General features: G+C 43.5%; 1 protein-coding gene across 1 annotated transcript in view; it reads right to left on the reverse strand.

The window, feature by feature from the left end:
* Positions 1 to 22,368, reverse strand: part of LOC145359668 (protein unc-13 homolog C-like) — a 396,096-nt gene that overhangs the window by 78,624 nt on the left and 295,104 nt on the right. The window contains 1 exon segment of the mRNA XM_080214409.1: positions 13,405 to 13,482. Within this exon segment, the coding sequence (XP_080070535.1) occupies positions 13,405 to 13,482 (78 nt within the window).

Here is a 22,368-nt window from a genome sequence, read left to right on the forward strand (position 1 = left end):
CTCTCCCCTGCTTTAAGACTTTCCTTAAAACCCTCCTTATGCAAGCTTTTGGTTTATAAATTTGTTGGACTTTAAGCCGGTGTTGTGAGATTTCTGTCTGTTTTACCCCAGTCCAACGCTGGCATCTCCACATCTTGGCAACTATTCTCAGCTGATTATACCCCTTTAATGTGCCTTGGGATAATTATCTACAGTAAACTTGCTGTATAAATGCAAACTTTCTTTTACTGTTGATTCAAAAATATGAGAAATGAGGATAGAATCTATACAGCATAACTTTTATTTAAATTTACAGTCTGCATAAAAATGGTAATTGGTTAACTTCAACTTAAAATGTATGCAACCTCCTCCTAAAGCATTGCAGTTTTTTTTAATTTATGGGATGTGGGCGTCGCTGGCTAGGCCAGCGTTTATTGCCCATTTCCAACTGCCCTTCGTATCAGAGGGCATTTGAGAGTCAACCACATCGAACATAAGAAATAGGAGCAGGAGTAGGCCACCTAGCCCTTCAAGCCTGCCCCGCCATTCAATAAGATCATGGCTGATCTGAACTAGCTCAGTTCCACTTTCCCGCTTTCTCCCCATAACCCTCAATTCCCTTGTCTACCAAAAACCTATCTACCCGTGTCTTAAATATATTTAGCGAGGTAGCCTCCACCACTTCAACGGGCAGAGAATTCCAGAGATTCACCACCCTTTGAGTGAAGAAGTACCTCCTCAACTCCGTTCTAAACTGCCCCCCCCCTCTTATCTTGAGGCTTTGCCCTATAGTCCTGCTGAGCGGGAAGAATCTCTCTACCTCTACCCTATCCATCCCTTTCATTATCTTATACGTCTCTATAAGATCCCCCCTCATCCTTCTAAACTCCAACGAGTACAGACCCAGTCTATTTAGTCTCTCTTCATAGTCTAACCCCCTCATCTCCGGTATCAGCCTAGTGAACGTCCTCTGCACCTTTTGGCCACAAGGCCAAAATATCCTTGCGCAAGTGCGGCGACCAAAACTGCACACAGTACTCCAGCAGCGGCCTCACCAGTGCCCTGTACAGTTACAGCAAGACCTCCCTGCTTTGATATTCTATCCCCCTCGCTATAAAGGCCAGCATCCCATTTGCCTTCTTGATCACCTGCTGCACCTGCAGACTGGGTTTTTGCGACTCATGCACAAGGACCCCCAGGTCCCTCTGCACCGTAGCATGCTGCAGCTTTTCGCCCTTTAAATAGTAATCCCTCCTACTATTATTCCTGCCAAAGTGGATAACCTCACACTTGCTAACATTGTACTCCATCTGCCAGGTCCTCGCCCACTCGCTCAGCCTATCTAGAATCCCTCTGCAGACTTTCCACACCCTCCGCACAATTTGCTTTTCCACTCTTCTTCGTGTCATCAGCAAATTTCGTCACCCTACACTCAGCCCCCTCCTCCAGATCACATACATAAATGGTAAATAGCTGAGGCCCCAGCACCAATCCCTGCGGCACTCCACTTGTTACCAACCACCAATCAGAATAGCACCCATTGATACCAAAATATTGCTGTGGCTCTGGAGTAACACGTAGGCCAGACTGGGTAAGGATGGCAGATTTCCTTCCTTAAGGACATTATTGAACCAGACATTTTTACAGCAATTGACAATAGTTTCATGATTATCATTAAGATTTTTGAAATTCCAGACCTTTATTGAATTCAAACATCACCATCAGCCGTGGTGGGATTTGAACACGGGTCCCCAGATCTTGCCCAGGGTCTCTGAATTACTAATCCAGTGACAATACCACTACACCACCACCTTTCCATAGGTCATAAGTTGGAATCATTGGAGTTTCTCAGAGGCTGATAAACTCCATCTTTTTTCGATAAATTGGCAAAATGCCCGTGTCCAAATTAGTAAACAGGTAATTAAATTATGGGAATTTATGTTTGTGAAATATAAGATTTTCACGTCTCTGATTTGAATCACATAATAAAAACAGTGCCAATCACAATGTACTTGTAAATACAATTATTTATCGATTTTAAAAACCAGCCAATGAGTTAAGTTGTCAGACTGTTTGGTCACTTTACAATAATAATAGAAAATAGTTCAATGCCAATAGGGAAAATCATATCTTCACTGATGAAGCCTCGCGAATCCCAGTTTACTCTCCTAGCAAGAACCGCAACATTTTGCAAGAAAGAATATGTAAATTGGAAGGCAATCATCAATGCAGATTTTGAAACATGGGTCTCTTGAAGTGAATGAGAAAAGGTTGCATTCAGGGTATTGCGTGCAGTTCTGATCGCCACACTACCAGAAGGGCATGGAAACTTTGAAGAGAGTGCAAAGAAGGTTCACCAGGGTGTTGCCTGGTCTTGAGGGTGTTGGCTATGAGGAGGGTTGAATAAACTAGGATTGTTTTGACTGGAATGATGGAGGCTGAAGGGAGACCTGATAGAGATCTACAGAATTATGAGAGGCATAGACAGGGTGGATATCAGAGATTTTTTTCCCCAGGGGGGAAGTGTCAATTACAAGGGGGCACAGGTTCAAGGTGAGGGGGGGAAGATTTAAGGGAGATGTTTGGGGGAAGTTTTTCATGTGGTGAGTGATGGGTGCCTGGAACAGTTAAGAGGCATCTGGATGAGTTCATGAATAGGGAGGGAATAGAGGGATGCGGACCGAGTAAGGGCAGGTTTTTTTTTAGTTATGGTATCATGATTGGTGTAGGCTTGGAGGGCCGAAGGGCCTGTTCCCCTGCTTGTACTTTTCTTTGTTCTATGAAAGAACAGCGAGGTAAAGCATTACTATTCATGCAAAGTAGCAGCAGGAAGCAAATGGTGGAAAGTTGTAAAAAGAACATGCAAAATGCCAGACCCCCCCCCCCATATAATAGAATATAATGTTAGACAGATGTAACAAAGTAATAGAATAGGGCTCTGTAAATAATGTTATGTGCACCCTAATGGGAGGATATAGGGGCCAAATCACTCCATCTCAATCTCTAATGACTGCAGGGATAAACTGCACAATGGAACAGGTGGTGTTAGTCACATTGTAAGGCACTAAAGGCATATGAGCAAGCTATTGTCAGTCTGTTCAGGACAATGTGTTTGGAAGATATGTTGTCTATGGAGATTGAAGGGATTCTGAATCCTAATTAGTCAGATATTTTATGATACGCTAAATGGACATGTCCATGGTGCGTAGTTAAAAAAAAATGCTTGCAGCATCTATGAGGTTAAATATGCTTATTTATGCATAATTTATCATTTCCCTCTTACCACAAAGTGAGAGAACATAGTCAGGCTCCAGTTGAGTTGCATCTCTCGTTCAATTAATTACTAACACAGATATTGTGTTAAGCATTGGCTAAGAGAAGATGGTAGTGAAGACGGATGAAGGGGAAAGAGCTGGTGCAGTTTTTAGAAGTTTACTTATTAATATCACAAGTAGGCTTACATTAACACTGCAATGAAGTTACTGTGAAAATCCCCTAGTCACCATAGCCTGGTGCCTGTTCGGTTACACTGAGGATGAATTGAGCATGGCCAATGCACCGAACCAGCACATCTTTCAGACTGTGGGAGGAAACCAGAGCACCCAAAGGAAACCCATGCAGACATGGGGAGAATATGCAGACTCCTCACAGACAGTGACACAAGCCAGGAATCGAACCCGGGTCCTGGTGCTATGAGGCAGCAGTGCTAACCACTGTGCCACCTTGAGACTGAGGGTGCTGCATGACTCCCCTGAGCTGTACATGAGATGGTGATGTTTGGAAGCAAGAGACCTTCACAGCAGCAGATTGAAGGGGGGAGGGGAGGGGAGGGGGGGTGTGGTCACACACCCTTCTGTGCTTGACAGTGAAGTACTGGAACACCCAATTATGTGTTGTCATCTGTCAGATGGAGTGACAAAAAGCAATAGTCCAGTAGAATAGAATCCTGAGTATTGATCCAGGTGCTTCTGGGTTAGTTGCTAACACACAGCGTGATATCTGGTTCTCTTGTAGGGGCAGTTGCCAGTATACCAGCTCTGTTTCTTCGGTCGGAGATGCATCTGCTTTGTGAGCCACTTACCACTTTTAAGGGAAGGTCACAGCAATCTAGAGAAAAATCCATTGAATGCAAACACCTCTACCATGCAGAATCAAATAGCTTCACAGTTTTGAAGTGTCACTGGTGATGGGGTTGGTAGCACGCTCACTTTCAAAGTCAGAAAGCTGCAGGTTCAAGTCCCAGTTCCCACTTGAACAGGAAAATCTGGATTTAAGCCCCGCTGTTGCACTGAGGGGGTGCTACACTGTCAGGCTGGAGGGTGAAAGGTTAAACTGAGGGCCTATCTTCCCACTCAGGTGGTGTAAAAGATCCTGAGGCACTGTCGCCAAAAAGAGCAGGGGAGTTATTACCAATGACCCAGCCAATATTTATTCTTCAATCAATATGACAAAAGCAGATTATCATGTTGCAGTCTGTGGGATCTTGCTGTGCACAAACATTACAGCACTGACTATTTTGAAAGTGGTTTATTGTTTGGGACATTCTGTGGCTGTGAAAAGCACTTCCCAAGTCCTTGTTTTTTTTTCATATCACAGAATCCCTGTAGTGCAGAAGGAGGCCATTCGGCCCATCAAACCTGCACAAACCACAATGCCACCCAGGCCCTATTCCACTAACCCCTCATGTCTACTCTGTTAATTCCCCTGACACTAGGGTCAATTTAGCATGGCCAAACAACCTAACCTGCACATCTTTGGACTTTAGGAGGAAACTGCAGCACCTGGAGGAAACCCATGTGGAGATGGGAAGAACGTGCAGACTCCTCACAGACAGTGACCCAAGCCAAGAATCGAACCCGGGTCCCTGGCTTTGTGAGGCAGCAGTGCTAACCACTGTGCCACTGTGTCATCTTAAAAAATATTTGCGATGGCTGGCAGTTGAACCCAGGTCAACTGCTTGGAAGGCAGGTATGCTCAGCACTATATCACCATATCTTCACTGCTCACTTACAGTCGCACTCGTGAACAGGCGATCCTTCCAGCTCTATTTCTCTGCCGTATTTAAAGAGCATTTCTCTCCAATCTAGAGCTACTGTCTATGTCCAATATGGTATATTCACTCATATACCTGCACACCTTGACATAGGGGTGGGTCCTCTACCCTAATTCAATCTTGCCACTGCTGTGGTTAGCGCTTAGGGATGTTGTTACGTCCAAAATGCATTAATGCCAGAGCTGACCAGGAATGAGTACTCGTTTTTCAATTTGACTGTGCATGTCTGGATTAATGACCTTAATTTTCATAGCATTGTATCGCCAGTGACTGCACATCACAGGAACAACTCACTGCACTTTGCGACATTTCCCAGACACAAGATAAGCTGCTATATAAATGCAAATGCTCTTTTGTCTTCCTGAACAGCCAAAAATTGCCTTTTGCACTCTGATAATGCTCATTAATCTATATTGGACGGCAAGAATCCAGAGAACAACAGTAGCTGCAGATGACTAGTCTTTCAGTGTCCCCTGCCTGAAATCTCAACACTATTTACTAAAATTTGTAAAACCAGGAATGACAGCACCTAAATTGCTTTAAATAACTTGATAAGACTTGCAAAATACTACTTGGCTTAATATTAGAACTTTAATCCTTGAGCCTATGTAAATAAAATGCTATTAATTTGGTGAAAGTAATTGAGAGAGAGTGTGGCTGCATGGTTTGATTCATCTTGAGGATTTATTTGCGTATGTTTCATTTAAACATAGTGAAACTAACATACTCGGAGGCAATTCATGGGGAATTAATTCGCTCAAGTTTTCCTCCCAAATATTCCATTACTTAATTAATAATGTACGATTTTTCAAGAATCAATAAGCAGGTTTCTACCCTTCAGAAGCCAATAAGCCCAGTCCATCTCGCAAACCAACCTCCCATCCACTGACTCTGTCTACACTTCCCGCTACCTCAGGGAAAAACAGCCAGAATAATTAAGGGCCCTACGCACCCCACATACACTCTCTTCCACTTCCTTCTATTGGGAAAAGTATTAAGAAGTCTGAGGTCACATACCAATGAACTCAAGAACAGCTTCTTCCCTGCTGCTATCAGACTTTTGAATGGGCCTACTTCTCACTAAGTTGATCTTTCTCTACATCCTAGCTATGAGTGTAACACTAAATTTCTGCACTCTCTCGTTTCCTTCTCTATGAACAGTATGTGTTGTCTGTATAGCATGCAAGGAACAATACTTTTCACTGCATACAAATACACGTGACAATAATAAATCAAAAATCAGATTTAGCAACATAAATAGGTGCATTGGCCATGCTAAGTTCTCTCTCAGTGTATCCAAACAGGTGCTAGAGTGTGGCGATTGGGGGATTTTATTGCAGTGTTAATGTAAGCCTTCTTGTGACACTAATAAATAAACTTGAAACTTAAACTCGCATAACATAGTAAGTTACAAGATGTCTGCAACCGCTTTTTGTAAGTAAACTTGTAGTCTAGCATTCAGGATGGGCCCTCAGACGTTAACCTTCTTAATATCATACATATCAGTGTTAAATATTGCAGCACTCTGTCTGAAGCGTTAATCGCAGCGCACTATAAAAACAGGTTTCAGTATATTGGGTGAGATTCTCTGGCCTCCCCTCAGCCATTTTCTCGGTGGTGGGAAGTGACGTGTTGCGCGCTGGCCGCAGGATCTTCTGATCCTGCCACTGTTGATAGGAATTCCCTTTGAAGCTCTCCCCACCACACCAGGAATCTCAATGCAATGGACACCAGTGGGATATGATAATATTTTCCCCTCAACTCCAATTTTGTCTTAATTTTGCGCATCAACATCCCATTTGACACAATACTGAAAATCTAAATACACTACATTTGCTGATACCCCCTTATCTACTTTCAAGCTACAAGATCAAAAACCTCAGAGAATCTGAAACAAAAACAGAAAATGCTGGAAAATCTCAGCAGGTCTAACCACATCTGTGAAGAGAGAGTATCTACTTGCAAGCTACAAGATCAAAAACTTCAGAGACCTTTCAAATGTAATTTCCCTTTCAGAAGCCCATGTTGACTGTACCTAATCAGATCATAATTCGAAGTTTTCTGTTACAATGTTCCTGTTAATAAATTATAGTGTTTTCTTTAATACTACGATCAGGCTAAATTAGTCTATCAATGCTTTCTTTCCCTCCTTGCTTGAATGATGTGATTAGATTTGCTATCTTCCAATCAACGAACTGTTCTATAATCTAGGGAAATCTGGAAGATTAGACAAATACAACTAACTACAATGTTCCCAAGTTCCTCATTCTCTGTAAATCCTTGTTTTGCCATAATTTGAAGAATGTTTTATGCTATCTATCATGGAGAGAGATACAGGATGGGATTCTACAATCTAGTTCGATCGTAGTTCGTGTGCCATAACATCACTCACAGCGTTTCCAAGCTTAAATGAGTTATTTTAGTTTCAGGTTCGGACTGTTAATGCAACCTAATGTTAATGTAACAATTTCTTTACTAAGGAATGGGACACAAAGGTACCAGGTTGAGAACATGTTGAACCAAAACAAAAAATGCTAGAAAATCTCAGCAGGTCCGACAGCATCTGTGGAGAAAGATGTTGGACGCGGTGGGCTTGAGGAAGAGTTCTTGGAATGCTGCCGGGATAGTTTCCTCGAACAGTGTGTGTTGGAGCCGACAAGGGAGTGAGCTATCTTGGATCTAGTGTTATGTAATGAGGTGGGTAGAATTAGGGACCTTGTGGCAAAGGATCCTCTTGGGAAGAGTGATCATTGTATGGTGGAGTTTCTGATGCAGATGGAGGAGGAGAAAGTGGGTTCCCGGACATGTGTCCTTTGTTTGAACAGAGGGGAGTACGGTAGGATGAGAGAGGAATTGGTGAATGTTGATTGGGGGACCGTGTTGGAAGGTAGGTCTGCTGAGGAACAGTGGAGGATCTTTAAGGAGATCTTTCTTGGTGCTCAGCAGAAACTTATTCCGATGGTTAAAAAGGATCGTAGGAGGAGAGATAATCAGCCGTGGATAACGAAGGAAGTAAAGGAAAGTGTTAAATTAAAAGCGGGTGCGTTTAGAGTAGCTAAGAGTAGTGGGCGAGAAGAGGATTGGGAAAGGTTTAAATGTCAACAAAGAATGACAAAGCAGTTGATAAAGAAGGGTAGGATAAACTATGAAGCTGGGCTAGGGCTTAATATAAAAAAGGATAGTAAGAGTTTTTATAAATATATAAAAAGGAAGAGGCTGACTAGGGTGAACGTTGGACCCTTAGAGGATGAGAGGGGGGACTTAGTGGTAGGGGATGGGGAAATGGCTGAGGCCTTGAATAACTTTTTTGTTTTGGTCTTCACGGAGGAGGATGTGAATAATTTGCCAGGTGTTAGCGATGGAAAGATGGTAGGAGTAGAAGGCCTGAATGACATTATTGTTACTAGAGAGGCAGTGCTCGACAGACTGGAGGGACTGATTGTGGACAAGTCCCCAGGACCGGATGGAATGCATCCAAGGGCTCTGAAAGAAATGGCGGAGGTGATAGTGGATGCCTTGGTGATTATTTTCCAAATATCACTGGATTCCGGGGAAGTGCCGGAAGATTGGAAAACGGCTAATGTTACGCCGTTGTTTAAGAAGGGTGGCAGGCAAAAGGCAGGGAATTATAGGCCGGTTAGTTTAACGTCTGTTGTAGGTAAAATGTTAGAATCCGTGATCAAGGAGAAAATAATGAATTTATTGGAGTTCTATGAGGATGTGTCTAGGGCAGTGGATAGAGGAGAGCCGGTGGATGTGGTGTTTCTTGATTTTCAGAAGGCGTTTGATAAGGTGCCTCACAAGAGGTTATTTACAGAAGGTCAGGGGGCATGGAGTTGGGGGTAGGGTGTTAGCGTGGATAGGGGATTGGCTGTCAAATAGGAGGCAGAGAGTGGGGGTCAATGGGTGCTATTCGGATTGGCGGTTGGTGACTAGTGGAGTGCCCCAGGGGTCGGTACTGGGACATCAGCTATTTACCATTTATATAGATGATCTGGAGGAGGGAACCAAGTGTATGGTGTCGAAATTTGCTGATGACACCAAGATTGGTGGAACGGCAAATTGTGCAGAGGGTGTGGAGAGTCTGCAGAAGGATCTAGATAGGCTGGGCAAATGGGCCAGGAACTGGCAAATGGAATTTAATGTTGGCAAACGTGAAGTTGTCCACTTTGGTAGGAATAATGGTAGGAAGGATTATTACTTACATGGCGAAAAACTGCAGCATGCGACGGTACAGAGGGACCTTGGGGTCCTTGTGCATGAGTCGCAAAAACCCAGCCTGCAGGTACAGCAGGTGGTCAGGAAGGCAAATGGGATGCTGGCCTTCATAGTGAGGGGGATTGAATATAAAAGTAGGGAGGTCTTGCTGCAGCTGTACAGGGCACTGGTGAGGCCGCAGCTGAAGTACTGTGTGCAGTTTTGGTCGCCGCACTTACGCAAGGATATTTTGGCCTTGGAGGGAGTGCAGAGGAGGTTTACTAGGCTGATACTGGAGTTGAGCGGGTTGAACTAAGAGGAGAGGCTGAATAAACTAGGCTTGTGCTCGTTAGAGTTTAGAAGAATGAGGGGAGATCTCATTGAGACATATAAGATGATGAATGGGATGGATAGGATAGAGGTGGAGAGGCTCTTCCCGCTCAGAAAGGACAGTAGGACTAGAGGGCACAGCCTCAAGATAAAGGTGGGGGGGGGGGGCGGTTTAGAACAGAGTTGAGGAGGAACTTCTTCACTCAAAGGGTGGTGAATCTCTGGAATTCTCTGCCCGTTGAAGTGGTGGAGGCTGCCTCGCTAAATATATTTAAGACACGGGTTGATAGGTTTTTGATAGGCAAGGGGATTAAGGGTTATGGGGAGAGGGCGGGAATGTGGAACTGAGACACGACAGATCAGCCATGATCTTATTGAATGGCGGGGCAGGCTCGAGGGGCTAGATGGCCTACTCCTGCTCCTATTTCTTATGAGCCAACATTTCATTTCCGATGACCCTTCAGACTGAATCAAAATGTTGGCTCCATTCTCTCTCCACAGATGCTGTTAGATCTGCTGCGATTTTCCAGCATTTCTGTTTTTGTTTCAGATTCCAGCATCCACAGTACTTTTGCTTTTAAGAACATGTTGAAAGTGGTTTCATAGTGCACTGAGAATATTTCTGTCATGGGTCCCTGCACATTCAACTAGGAAGGATTCAATGTTCGGTCTGGTTCTGGGCAATGAAGCAGGTCATGAAAGTGATCTGAAGCAGAAAACATATTGGAAATAATGACCAGATAGCTTAGTGACATTGAGTTGAAGTAAATAGTTCTGACCTGAAAATTATCCACTTTGTACTGCGGAAACTGGGAATATAGTTTGGATTAATTGGTTGGTTAAAACGGCAGGTTAAGCAGCAGATCATCAGTAGGAAATAATTAAATATGGAATAGGTAAGGTACAAGTTAGACACATCCCATCTTAATGTAAAGGAAATGCACTAAAGTCTGAGGTGCTGTATTTAAGTAAATAAAGAAATAGCCGTATAAAGGTGGTGAGAGTCAGTCTCCACCAACAGGGTCAGTAAAAATGTGACCTTCTGTTCAATGCTGAACTGAACTTTGAAACCTCAAACATCTCATCATCGAAGCTGCTTACTTCCACCCCAGCAAAATCACACAACTCTATCCCCACCTCATTCCACTGCCACTGCAACCCTTAATAATGCCCTTGTCTCTCTTTGATTTGATTTTTCTGTATGTAATGATGGTCACAAAGGCCACGGGGGATCATCAATAAATCGCCCCCTGGAGACTTGATGGACCGAATGGTCTCCTTCTGTGATGTAGGGATTTCATGGTTCTGGGCTCGAATTTGTATGACGAAGAGACCTATTTTTCATGTCGACAAGGTGTAAAGAAATGAAAGCTGCTCTAGCAGGGGAAGAAAATTCTAAGTTAGTGATGCGTAAAGTGATTCATGGGACCCTGCTCAAATTTGAATTTATCCCTAAAATAACTTAGGAAAGGTGAATTATCAGACAGATAACATGAATAAATTTCATATCTCTATCATCTGTACTGTATTTTTAGAACAAGCATGAGGAAACTGAGGAATACACACTGTGAATGCAATGGTTCCACTGATTGTCATCATGTAGTTTATTTTAATGGGTAGTTGACCATGTTTGGAACAAGCATAGTAATACTGGTCAATAGATTATTTTACCCATTATCTCAGCAGGCAATTCAGAAAGTGGGAGGAAACAACTGCATTAAAAAAAGATGAATGCCAACACATAGATAGTCCCCAGAGTATCTGCACTTTCCCATTACTTGCAGTGTGTGTCATTGTGTTTCTAATCTGCATATGAGATCTCCAATGGTATTATTGAACTAGTTAAAATGATTCTGATGAAACCAACTCCAACTGTGCTATTTCCCCCCTGACACATTCACCAGACTAGAACATGCCAGCATGCAAACTCCCTGAACCAATCTAAATGTAAAGTGTGGGTAGTTGACAACACTGAGGAATGGAATATATCCCAATATTGCAGAGGCACATTGGTATGACGAACCTACACATTATTAAAGGAGGTACGAACAGTGACATATCAAGCAGCAAAGCTCCAGACTAACTGTAATCTTCGGTAAGACGAATATACGGCGTGGGCTCTTATTGATGTTATTTTGTGATATGTGTCACCACCACCACCCCACCCCCGAAAAGAGACTTCAACATCAAATGATTCTAATCAAAAGATTGCATACAGAATTAAAGATTCGGATAGCAATGAGGATATGAAGTTCTCTCTATATTTTAAATAGGAAAAGAATGGAAAAATGTTTCAGAGTCCCCCAATTCAAATTACCGATCCATTAAACTGAGACTTGCAACCTTTAATAATAACAATATGTATAAAATAGGAGAAACAGAACAGCTCAAATCTGTGGAGTTTAATGCTACTTCCTTACACACGGTGGGCAGCACGGTGGCACAGTGGTTAGCAATGCTGCCTCACAGCTCCAGGGACCCAAGTTTGATTATGGCCTTACTTCACTGGCTGTGTGGAGTTTGCACAATCTCCCCATGCCTGCATGAGTTTCCTCCCACACGCCAGAGATGTGCAGGTTGGGTGGATCGGCCATACTAAATTGCCCCTTAGCGTCCTGAGATGTGTACATTTGATGGATTAGCCATGGTAAATGTGTGATAAGGCGGGGGCGGGGGAAAGAGAGCCTGGATAAGATGCTCTGTCAGAGACTTGGTGCAGATCCAATGGGCTGAATGGCCTCTTCTGCACTGTAGGGATTCTATGATTCTTATGTTTAAATTTTGATCAATTGCAAGTTTCACAGAAATATACAATGAAAGTGTTCCCTTTGAGAAAAATACACAATTGGAAACACATCCATTGTCAGTATGGGTAAACCTGGGTAAATGATCTACTGAATCAGGGGGCCATCTGTCAACAGTGACTGCTACTTTCAGTGCCAGTGCTTTGTCATGCATTAGAATTTAAGCAGCAGTCAAAAACAGTGAATGTAGTTGGAAGCCATAATCGCACTTTTAAATTACATTAGGATTGCTAAAACTAGTTTCAGTCACAATTCACCTTCAGCAGCCAGTCAATGTTATTGCCAAGCACAACTGTCTAAAACAGTTTCACATTGACTCATTAAGTTAGTTCAAGAGAAATATAGTTTTATATTTGTCTTGATTTCTCCATTCTGATCCTCGTTCACACACACCTTACAGAAGGCATTTTCCCTTTGCTCCTGCAGCGCAGTTGAATGCAGAACAAAAAAATATTGGATAAAGACAAGACAAATTACAGATGGGGCACCAGGCATGCAATAAACTATACTAAACACCTATACAATAGCATCCTTACTCCATAGCAAACACAGCTAACCATAAGCACATCAGAGGACCCCAGAAGAGACAATGCTGGAAAATCTCAGCAGGTCTGGCAGCATCTGTAAGGAGAGAAAAGGGCTGACGTTTAGATGACCCTTTGTCAAAGCTGCAAAGGGTCATTTGGGCTGGAAACGTCAGCTCTTTTCTCTCCTTGCAGATGCTGCCAAACCTGCTGAGATTTTCCAGCATTCTCTCTTTTGGTTTCAGATTTCAGCATCCGCAGTAATTTGCTTTTATTAGGACATCAGAGGAACTCGCTATCTGTATACAGTACCTCCGCAAAGTAGTACTGCATGTTAAAAAAAAAATGAGGCACGGTAATACTGATCATAAAACATACACCATTACTGCAAAAAGGTAAAATTAATGACGACTAATAACAAATGATCTGATTCATGATATTAAATATTGGAAAGCTATTTGTCACACATATATATATATTTAATGGATTGCCTTCTAGATTTTCAAAAAGCACAGACCTCTTTTCCACCCATCGACTCAAACATTTTCTCCAGCTGGACTCTCAATTGTTGGATGTTGTTCATCAGGATGCAAGGCTGCAAAAAAGTTCCATCAATAAATCACTCGGAAGTGTCTGACAGCGTTAACTAGCATTTCCACACAGAAATATTTGAGACAAATTATGCAGAAGCCTTGAAGGCAAATGGTTGGCCGATTTTTTTTTAAATTAAACAGGTAGCAGAACCAAACACTGGGCTCAAAGAAAACGGTGGGATGCCAGACTCGTCTGTAAGCAAAGTCAGTCTGATAACTGACGAGTGATATAGAGCTCACCGGCAGGAACGTTCGTATTGGCGGGATTTTCCCTTCCCGTTGCAGCAAACTTCTCTGCAGTGAGAGGGTGGCATGAACGGCCGATAAGGATAAGGTGTTTATTTCACCGTTCCCCCATCTAACAATGCTTTCTTTAACTTTGTTTTTTAAAGTCACTCTTGGCATGTGAACGTCACTGGTTAGGTCAACATTTAATGCCCATCCCTAGTTACCCTCGGGAAGGTGGTGGTGATCCGTCTCTTGAACCGCCGCAGTCTCAGAGGCTTAGGTACACCCACCGTGCTGTTAGGGAGGGAGATCCAGGATTTTGACCCAATGACAACGAAGGAAAGGCAATATCTTTCCGAGTCAGGATGGTGAGTGACTTGGCGTGGCGAATCTGTGGGACTCATCAGGTCATTGAGTGTCTTTAAGACGGGGATAGATAGGTTCCTGATCAATAAGGAGAAGGCAGGAGAATGGGGATGAGAGTCATATCAGCCACGACTGAATGGCGGAACAGACTGGATGGGCCAAATGGCCTAATTCTGCTCCTATATCTTATGGTGGGGAATCTCCAGGTGGTGGTTTTCCCAGGTACCTGCTGCCCTTCCAGATGGCAGCGGTCATGAGTTTAGAAGCTATTGGCTAAGGAACCATGGCCAGTTCCTGCATTGCACATTGTAGATGGTACACACTGCTGCTACAGTTCATTGATGGTGCAGCAAGTGAATGTTTGTGGAAGGGGTGCCAATCAAATGGTCTGCTTTGTCCTGGATTGTGTTGAGCTTATTTTGAAGTCTAATACCACCTTAGTTTGATCTGCTCAATATTCAGAATGATAACATCCATATCCCATCTTTTCTGAAACTGTTTAAACTTACCTTATCTCGTAAAAACATTAATTCATTATTTATAAAAATATAGAGTACAGTTTAAAAAAAAACAATAATGAGGCAGCGTAATTTTTTTTGATGAAATGTAGGGTGATGGATAACCAAAGTGACAAGATTCTTCTGCAATCAAGGCATGGTGAAAAATATCAACCTGATCTTTCCTGACCCAAGTTTTAAAATCAATCTCTCACACATTTATTAATTTTCCTTAAAAGAAAAGGTCCCTTCCACTTCGTGCAAGAAAATACTATCAATAGATAACAAGATAAAATCAGATACAACTCTTCTGGTCTATTTAATTCAATTTAGTTGATATACATCAAATTGGTTGCAATCACAATCTTATTAAATGATTCCTTGGCCACGTAACAAGTTTTCCTGCAGGAAAAATACACAAGCTGAAATTTTACTACCCCACCCACCACAGAATCGGAGGAGGCGGGGGGCGGACAACAGAAATGTCTGTTGACTGTGGGCAAGATTTTACGGTTTCAGAATAAATGAGGCTGTAAAATCCCACCCACAAGGTCCAAACTTCTTTCTAAAAATATCAGTAATTTGTCTTTCAAAGCACTGGTATTTAAAGGGAAAGGATGTGCATGACAAATAGTTTTGCACGTTGATGACCAATCTGGTTCATAGGAAAGCAAGCCATTGCACCATTGGGATAGATGATGCATGTCTCTCCCTTCCAGTCACGCAAGTCTTCTCTAAAGAAAGCTCCCACTTCACCACCACCAACATTTTAACAGGTCTTGTTAAAATGATGGGGACATTTCATTGAGCAATGTCAAACATTCTTATTCCACTTGTACTCGATGGAGTTTAGAAGGAAGGGAGGGGATCTCGTTGAAACTTACAGACATGAAAGGCCTGGGTAGCGTGGACATGAGGGAGATGTTCCCATTAGTCGGAGAGACTAGGATCCGAGGGCACCGCCTCAGGGTAAAGGGACGGCCCTTTAGAACCAAGGCAGGGAGGAGTTTCTTCAGCCAGAGGGTGGTGAATCAATGGAATTCATTGCCACAGAAAGCTGTGGAGGCCAGGTCATTGAGTACTATTAAGACAGAAATAGATAGGTTCTTGATTGGTAAGGGGGAATCATAGGTTATGGGAAAACGTGGGAGAATGGGGTTGAGAAAATGATCAGCCATGAATGAATGATGCAGCAGACTTGATGGGCTGAATGGCCTAATTCTGCTCCTATATCTTTTGGGCTTATTCACATTCGCAAAAGGTAGTTACAAAGCCTAGTTGCTTTGAGGTAAATTCACAGCGTGAACTAAGCCCATCACAATTATAACAAGAGACATTTGAAGAAAAACAAAAATATCTGGGTTTTCCTGGAGCCGTGATGACTTGTACACCTCCGTATGAATATCACAGAAAATGATGAGGTTAACAGAAATGAGAGAATAATGTGACACCACTCTTCAAAGCTGCAGATCTCTCCGACTCTCATACTGTTCCAAGCATTCACTGCTGTTGACAGTGTCGACACCGAGGAGGTGTTAGAAGTGAGATGTATGATTACGAAGATTGCGAAAGCATTTAAATAAATTTAAGAAATGACTCACTCCTAATGAAGGTCTGATGAGTGTTAAGATTAGTCTGAATTTGGAAAAAATAAAATTAAGAGTGAAATGCTTAATTTTACTTTGCTGACGGTCTTCGAAGCAAGTTGCAAGGCCTGATACTAATAAAAACAATGAGTGGATGATTTTGTCTCTCGTGATATGGATGAAAAAGCCACCTTGTCCTCTGTGAGGAGTTAGCTAATCTCAAACAATGCTTTAAACAGAACAGTATCCCTGGGCGTAAAGGGGCAGAATCATCATTGGATAGGATTCCTGAAATAAGTCAGCAGAGGCTGCTATCTCTTCCAAGCTCTATTAAGTTCATAGAGTGTGACAAGTTCAAAATCAGCATCCAGTTTGCCAGGAGGCCGACACTCCCAGTTAGATATACAACAACAAAGACTCCCTGAATGGGCAAGCAATAAAGAGCTCAATCAGGGACCTCTTTTATGGTTCAAACAATTAAACTAACTCAAATTAACTCAGGGATAAATTTAAAGGGGCAGCTTCCAAAAGGAGAGGAACCACCCAAAACAAAAGACAAAGGGCCTGATTTTACCATTTTCATACTAAGTGCTGAATCTGGGCGCAGTTCTGATCTGACTTGGAAACCTGATTTCAGGTGCCCCCATACGCACTCAGCCTGAAAAAAGAAATCGCGGATCTGAATTGCGCTGTAGGTGGGGCTTAGCGCGCCCGAAATGATCAGAGCTCTGAACTGCACATGCACAGAAAGCAGCCCAGGAGCAAAAAGCAGCAGCAATGGCCCCACAGACATTGCCCTGTCCCCACAACATAACTGCCCCCATTATCCACCCACCCACCCCCCCCCCGCTACTCAGACCAATTGCGACCCCTTGCCCCCTTCCCCCCACCTATCACCTGCAGAGTGGCAGCAGACCCCCCTGCTCCCCCACCAGAGATCCCTCACCCCCCCCACCCGTCAGGAGTGTTTCACTCTAGTAGGGTTTACAATAGCTCCCCACTTGCAGGGAGCTAGCAGCCCCACCCAACTGGAATGAAGTGGAGGGGGGGCAATGGAAGCCTCTCAGGAGGTTGGGTGTGAGGGGATTGCCGGCTTGGCAGTGCCAGCCTGCCCAAGGGGCAAAGTGGCAATGCGAGGAGGTACCTTGGCCTGTTCACCAGGCATCAGGCAGTGTCCAAGGGTCTCTGGGGGCAAGATCGTTGTTGGGGGAGGGAGGGAGGGGAAGGGAGGGTGATTCCTGCTGCCACTCTGCACTTGGCGGTGACAGTGGGAGGGAAGCCAGCAATCAGGGCTAACCATCAGGAAGTGTGGGGGTGGGGGGAGGTGGTTGCTTCCTGGGAGCGGCCGAGACTGCAGGGGGAGGTGCGAAGATCGAGGCAGGCCAACACGTCAGGGAGGCCAGCGATTAGGTTGGTTGGGGGGTGGGGTGGGGGTGGAAGTGTCCCACAGCCGGCAATGCAGGGTTGCGGGGCTGGCCAGTGATTGGGAGGCCGATGGTGTGGGATTACTGCTCTTGCGCCGATCTCGGCACTGACAGACCAGCGCATGCACAGTGGCCCGCTCAGCGCTATACTGCCGAACTTTCCAGCGGGAATAGAGGCTCCACACGCTGCTTTTTGATAAGGTTCACGCTAGTGCAGTTTGCAGTAGTTTGGGAGCTTCCTTTTGAAAATCCCACGAAAGAAACCAGCAGGATTTACTCCCATTTTTACGTGAATTCAACACTAAGTTTTTTTGGGAGAATGGCCCCCATGGTTTGTGGGGTGGTGGATATTTGAACATAAAGGATCAAAAGCTGCTGGTGTTATTTGGAAAGTTGAGGGACCCGTTTTGGATAGGTCAAAGAGTTCCTTTGGGAGAACTATGGTGTCCTTTGGGATTGTTAGAAGTGGACATAAATCTTTTGATTTTGATTCACTGCTTTCTTTACAGCTGGGATAAAGTCCGGAATCATTGAGGTGAACATTTCACACAGCCCGCTTTTACACTTGACAGCCCCTGGAACATTGGAGCACTTTCTGCAGAGTCGAGTTTGCACAGACTCCCCATCTGGGAGCAAACATTTGTCTCTAAGGTTTCACCTCTGACTACTGTCATTATCTGGTTTCACCCATTTCTGTTAGAGCATCAATTATTTCTCAGGGGTTATATCAACCAGATGCTTATTTGGATTCAGATTGAAGAACTGAGATACAAGAAAGACAGTGACCACAACAGTTTTGATGTACCACGTCTCATTCAACGTAATATCAATACAATATTTTTCCTCCTCCCAGGTATTTGCGCAGTTCCCTAAGCAAAGACGTACAGTTCCTGCCACATCAATGAGACATTTGTCTTCCTTGCAGTGTCCGGCTAGTGTGTAATTTTTTGTATAATAATTTACTGCATTTTTTGTCATCTCCTTTCTTTACAGCCTGCACCAGCCTCCATCCCTTCCTACACTATTCAGTTCTCTATGCATAATATAAATGCAGAATACTGAGGATGCTGGAATCTGGAACAAAAACAGAAGAATGCTGGAAAATCTCAGGAGGTCTGGCAACATCTGTGGAGAGAGAACACAGCCAACGTTTCGAGCTCTGATGAAGGGTCATCTAGACCCAAAACGTTGGCACTATTCCCTCTCCATAGATGCTGCCAGACCTGCTGAGATTTTCCAACATTTTTCTGTTTTTGCTTTCTCTGTGCATCCCTGCCTTTCCTTCATCCCACAATTGTAGCAGAATCTTCAGCCATTTCATCGTACTCTCTGGAAATTGCTTTTGAAGCTGTTCCATAGAACACTGTAAAAGGAAGCCATTCAGCCCATCAAGTATGTACCAACTATTTGACAGAGTATCCTACCCAGGTCCTCCACCTGCCCTATCTCCATAACCCCATGTATTTACCCCACTAACCTACATATTTTGGGACTCTAAGGGGCAATTAACAATGGCCAATCCACCTAACCTGCATACCTTTGGAGTGTGGGAGGAAACCGGAGCACCTGGAGAAAACCCATACAGACACGTGCAATCTCCACGCAGTTAGTGACCCGAGGCTGGAATTGAACCCAGTTCTCTGGAGCTGAGAGGCAGTAATGCAACCCACTGTCCTGCCACAAAATAGACCTCTCTGAGAATTGAGTTCAGGACCTTCCAATTAAGGGACTGATGTGCTGCCTAATGTATTTCTTCTCTTCCTATCTTTCTGACTAGATTTTCAGACATGTCCCTCGATTCCCTTGCAAAGTGGAAATGGTTGAGAGCTTCAAGACTCTAGGTGTCCAGATCACCAAGACCCTGTCTTGGTCCCTCCATGTGGATGCTAAAGTTAAGAAAGCCCACCACTTCCTCTACTTTCCCAGGAAACTAAGAAAATTTAACATGCTCACTACAATTCTCACCAACCTCTACAGATGCAACATAGAAAGCATTCTTTCCATTTTTAATCACAGCTTGATACAGCTACTGCTCTTTCCAAGACCGCAAGAAACTACACAGGGTCGTGAATGTAGCCCAATCCATCACGCAAACCAACCTCCCATCTACGCTTCCTGCTGCCTCGGAAAAGCAGCTGGCATAATCAAGGACCCCATGCACCCCGGACAGAATCTCTTCCACCTTCGTCCATCAGGAAAAAGATATAAAAGTCTGAGATCACATGCCAACCGACGCAAGAACAGCTTCTTCCCTGCTGCTGTCAGACTTTTGACTAGACCTACCTCGCATTAAGCTAATCTTTCTCTGCACCCTAGCTATGACTGTAACGCTACATTCTGCACTCTCTCGTTTCCTTCTCTATGTACAGTATGCTTTGTCTGTATAGTGTGAAAATAACGATACTTTTCACTGTATACTAATATATGTGACAATAATAAATCAAATCAATGGATCAGCCCTCCTGCCTTTTTACTTCTTCCCTCTTACATGGTTTTTGTTGCTTTTTAAAAGCATTATATCAAGCCAAACTGCTTCACAACTACCTTCTTCATTCATTTAGAGAGCAACATTATTGATTTAACTTTGTTTATTTGTGGAGGCTGTAAGGAGTCATTTTTGCAAAGCTTTGAAGTTTGTTTTCCTGATGGTTGCAGCCAAAAATATAAACTAGCCAATTTTAAACGACTATTTTAAATCACTATATTAGGGCAAAAGTGGAATGGAGGTCTTTTAAGATGGATGTCTTCAGAAAGAATCAAACAAATCAAAAAGAAAATGATCTTAATTTAGCTTACAAACACAGAAAAATGTTAGCATAATGTGAGAATTTTGACAAATTTGCAGTTGAAGACCTCCCTGATACTGGCAACTTAATTTCCATATTCTAATTAAAGCACATAATTACTTTAACCTACAGAAACAACATGCCATATGTCCATTGGGATTCTGCCAAATGTTATCAATTCAGGCAATGTGAGGGGGTTGCAAGAAAACCTTAAAAATAACTCTGCTCAGATGTCAATTGCGATGACAAATAAATACACAGAAGTTGGAGCTTTTCTCTCCAAAGGGAAGGGAAGGTTGAGAGGAGATTCAAAATTATGACGGATCTGGACAGAGTGGAAACTCTTCTCATTGGCAGAATGCTCAAGAACCGGAGGGCACAGGCTTAAGGAGAACGGCTGACATGAGGGAAAGTTTTCTTTTTTAAACTGCAGCAACTGGTTCGACTCTGGAATGCACTGCCAGGATCAACCACGACTTTCAAAGAAGATCATCTGAAGCAAGAAGGTTGCAGAGCTCAGGGGAAAAGGCAAGGCTTTGGAACTAAGGGTGACACGGGGGTGGCACAGGGGTTAGCACTCCTGCCCTCACAGTGTCAGAGACCCAGGTTCAATTCCGGCCTCATGTCACTGTCTGTATGGAGTTTGCACATTCTCCCCGTGTCTGAGTGGGTTTCCCTCGGGTGCTCCGGTTTTCTCCCACACTCCAAAGATGCGCGGGTTAGGTGGATTGGCCCTTAGTGTCAGGGGGACTAGCTAGGGTAATTGCATGGTGTAATGGGGATAGGGCCTGGGTGGGATTGTGGTTGGTGCAGGCTCAAAGGGTGAATGGCCTCTTTACGCATGATAGGGATTCTATGATTCTCGCTGAGTTGCTCTTGCAGAGATTCAATAGAGGCAGGCTGAATAGCTTTCTCTGTGCCAAAACTGTTTTTTCATTCAGTTAAATTGGAGTGAGTGACATGAGGAGGAATGACCTGGATGTTGATGTTCATTGTTGAGGAGGACTTTCATGGCACAATAGAAAGGTTTCAAACCAACCCAAGTGATTGACATTTTTTTGAAAACTTCTAACTTGTAAACAATAGCCTTCACCCTGCTGTGGAAAGGGGAGGATTTTCTAAATGTAGTGATGGAGGGAGAACAATGATTTTGATTTTTTAAAAAATTGTTGTCACATGATGCATTTTGTTAGATTGAACCAGGGCAGGACTTCCTCAGTTGATGGTAGGGCATTGGGAAGAGTTACAGAACAAAGAGATCTAGGGGTACATATTCACGGCTCCTTGAAGGTGGAGTCACAGGTGGACAGAATGGTGAAGGCGGTATTCGGCATGCTTGGTTTCGTTGGTCAGAACATTGAATACAGGAGTTGAGACGTCTTGTTGAAGTTGTACAAGACATTGGTAAGGCCACACTTGGAATACTACGTGCAATTCTGGTCACCCCATTATAGAAAGGATATTAAACTAGAAAGAGTGCAGAAAAGATTTACTAGGATGCTACCAGGACTTGATGGATTGAGTTATAACGAGAGGCTGGATAGACAGAGACTTTTTTCTCTGGAGCGTAGGAGGTTGAGGGGTGTTCTTATAGAGGTCTATAAAATAATGAGGGGCATAGGCAAGGTAGATAGTCAACATCTTTTCCCAAAGGTAGGAGAATCTATAACTAGGAGGCATAGGTTTAAGGTGAGAAAGGAGAGATACAAAAGTGTCCAGAGGAGCAATTTTTTCACACAGAGGGTGGTAAGTGTCTGGAACAAGCTGCCAGAGGTAGTAATAGAGGCGGGTACAATTTTGTCTTTTAAAAAGCATTTAGATAGTTACGAAGGTTTGATGGGTATAGAGGTATATGAGCCAAATGCGGGCAACTGGGATTACCTTAGGGGCTTTAAAAAAAAGGACAGCATGGACAAGTTGGGCCAAAGGGCCTGTTTCCATGCTGTAAACCTCTATGACTCTATGTATTGGATACAGAGACAAGTATTGTTCCTTGTGCGT

Source organism: Carcharhinus amblyrhynchos, chromosome 28 (assembly GCF_965287045.1).
Source record: "Carcharhinus amblyrhynchos chromosome 28, sCarAmb.v2.hapA, whole genome shotgun sequence".
NCBI lineage: Eukaryota > Metazoa > Chordata > Chondrichthyes > Carcharhiniformes > Carcharhinidae > Carcharhinus > Carcharhinus amblyrhynchos.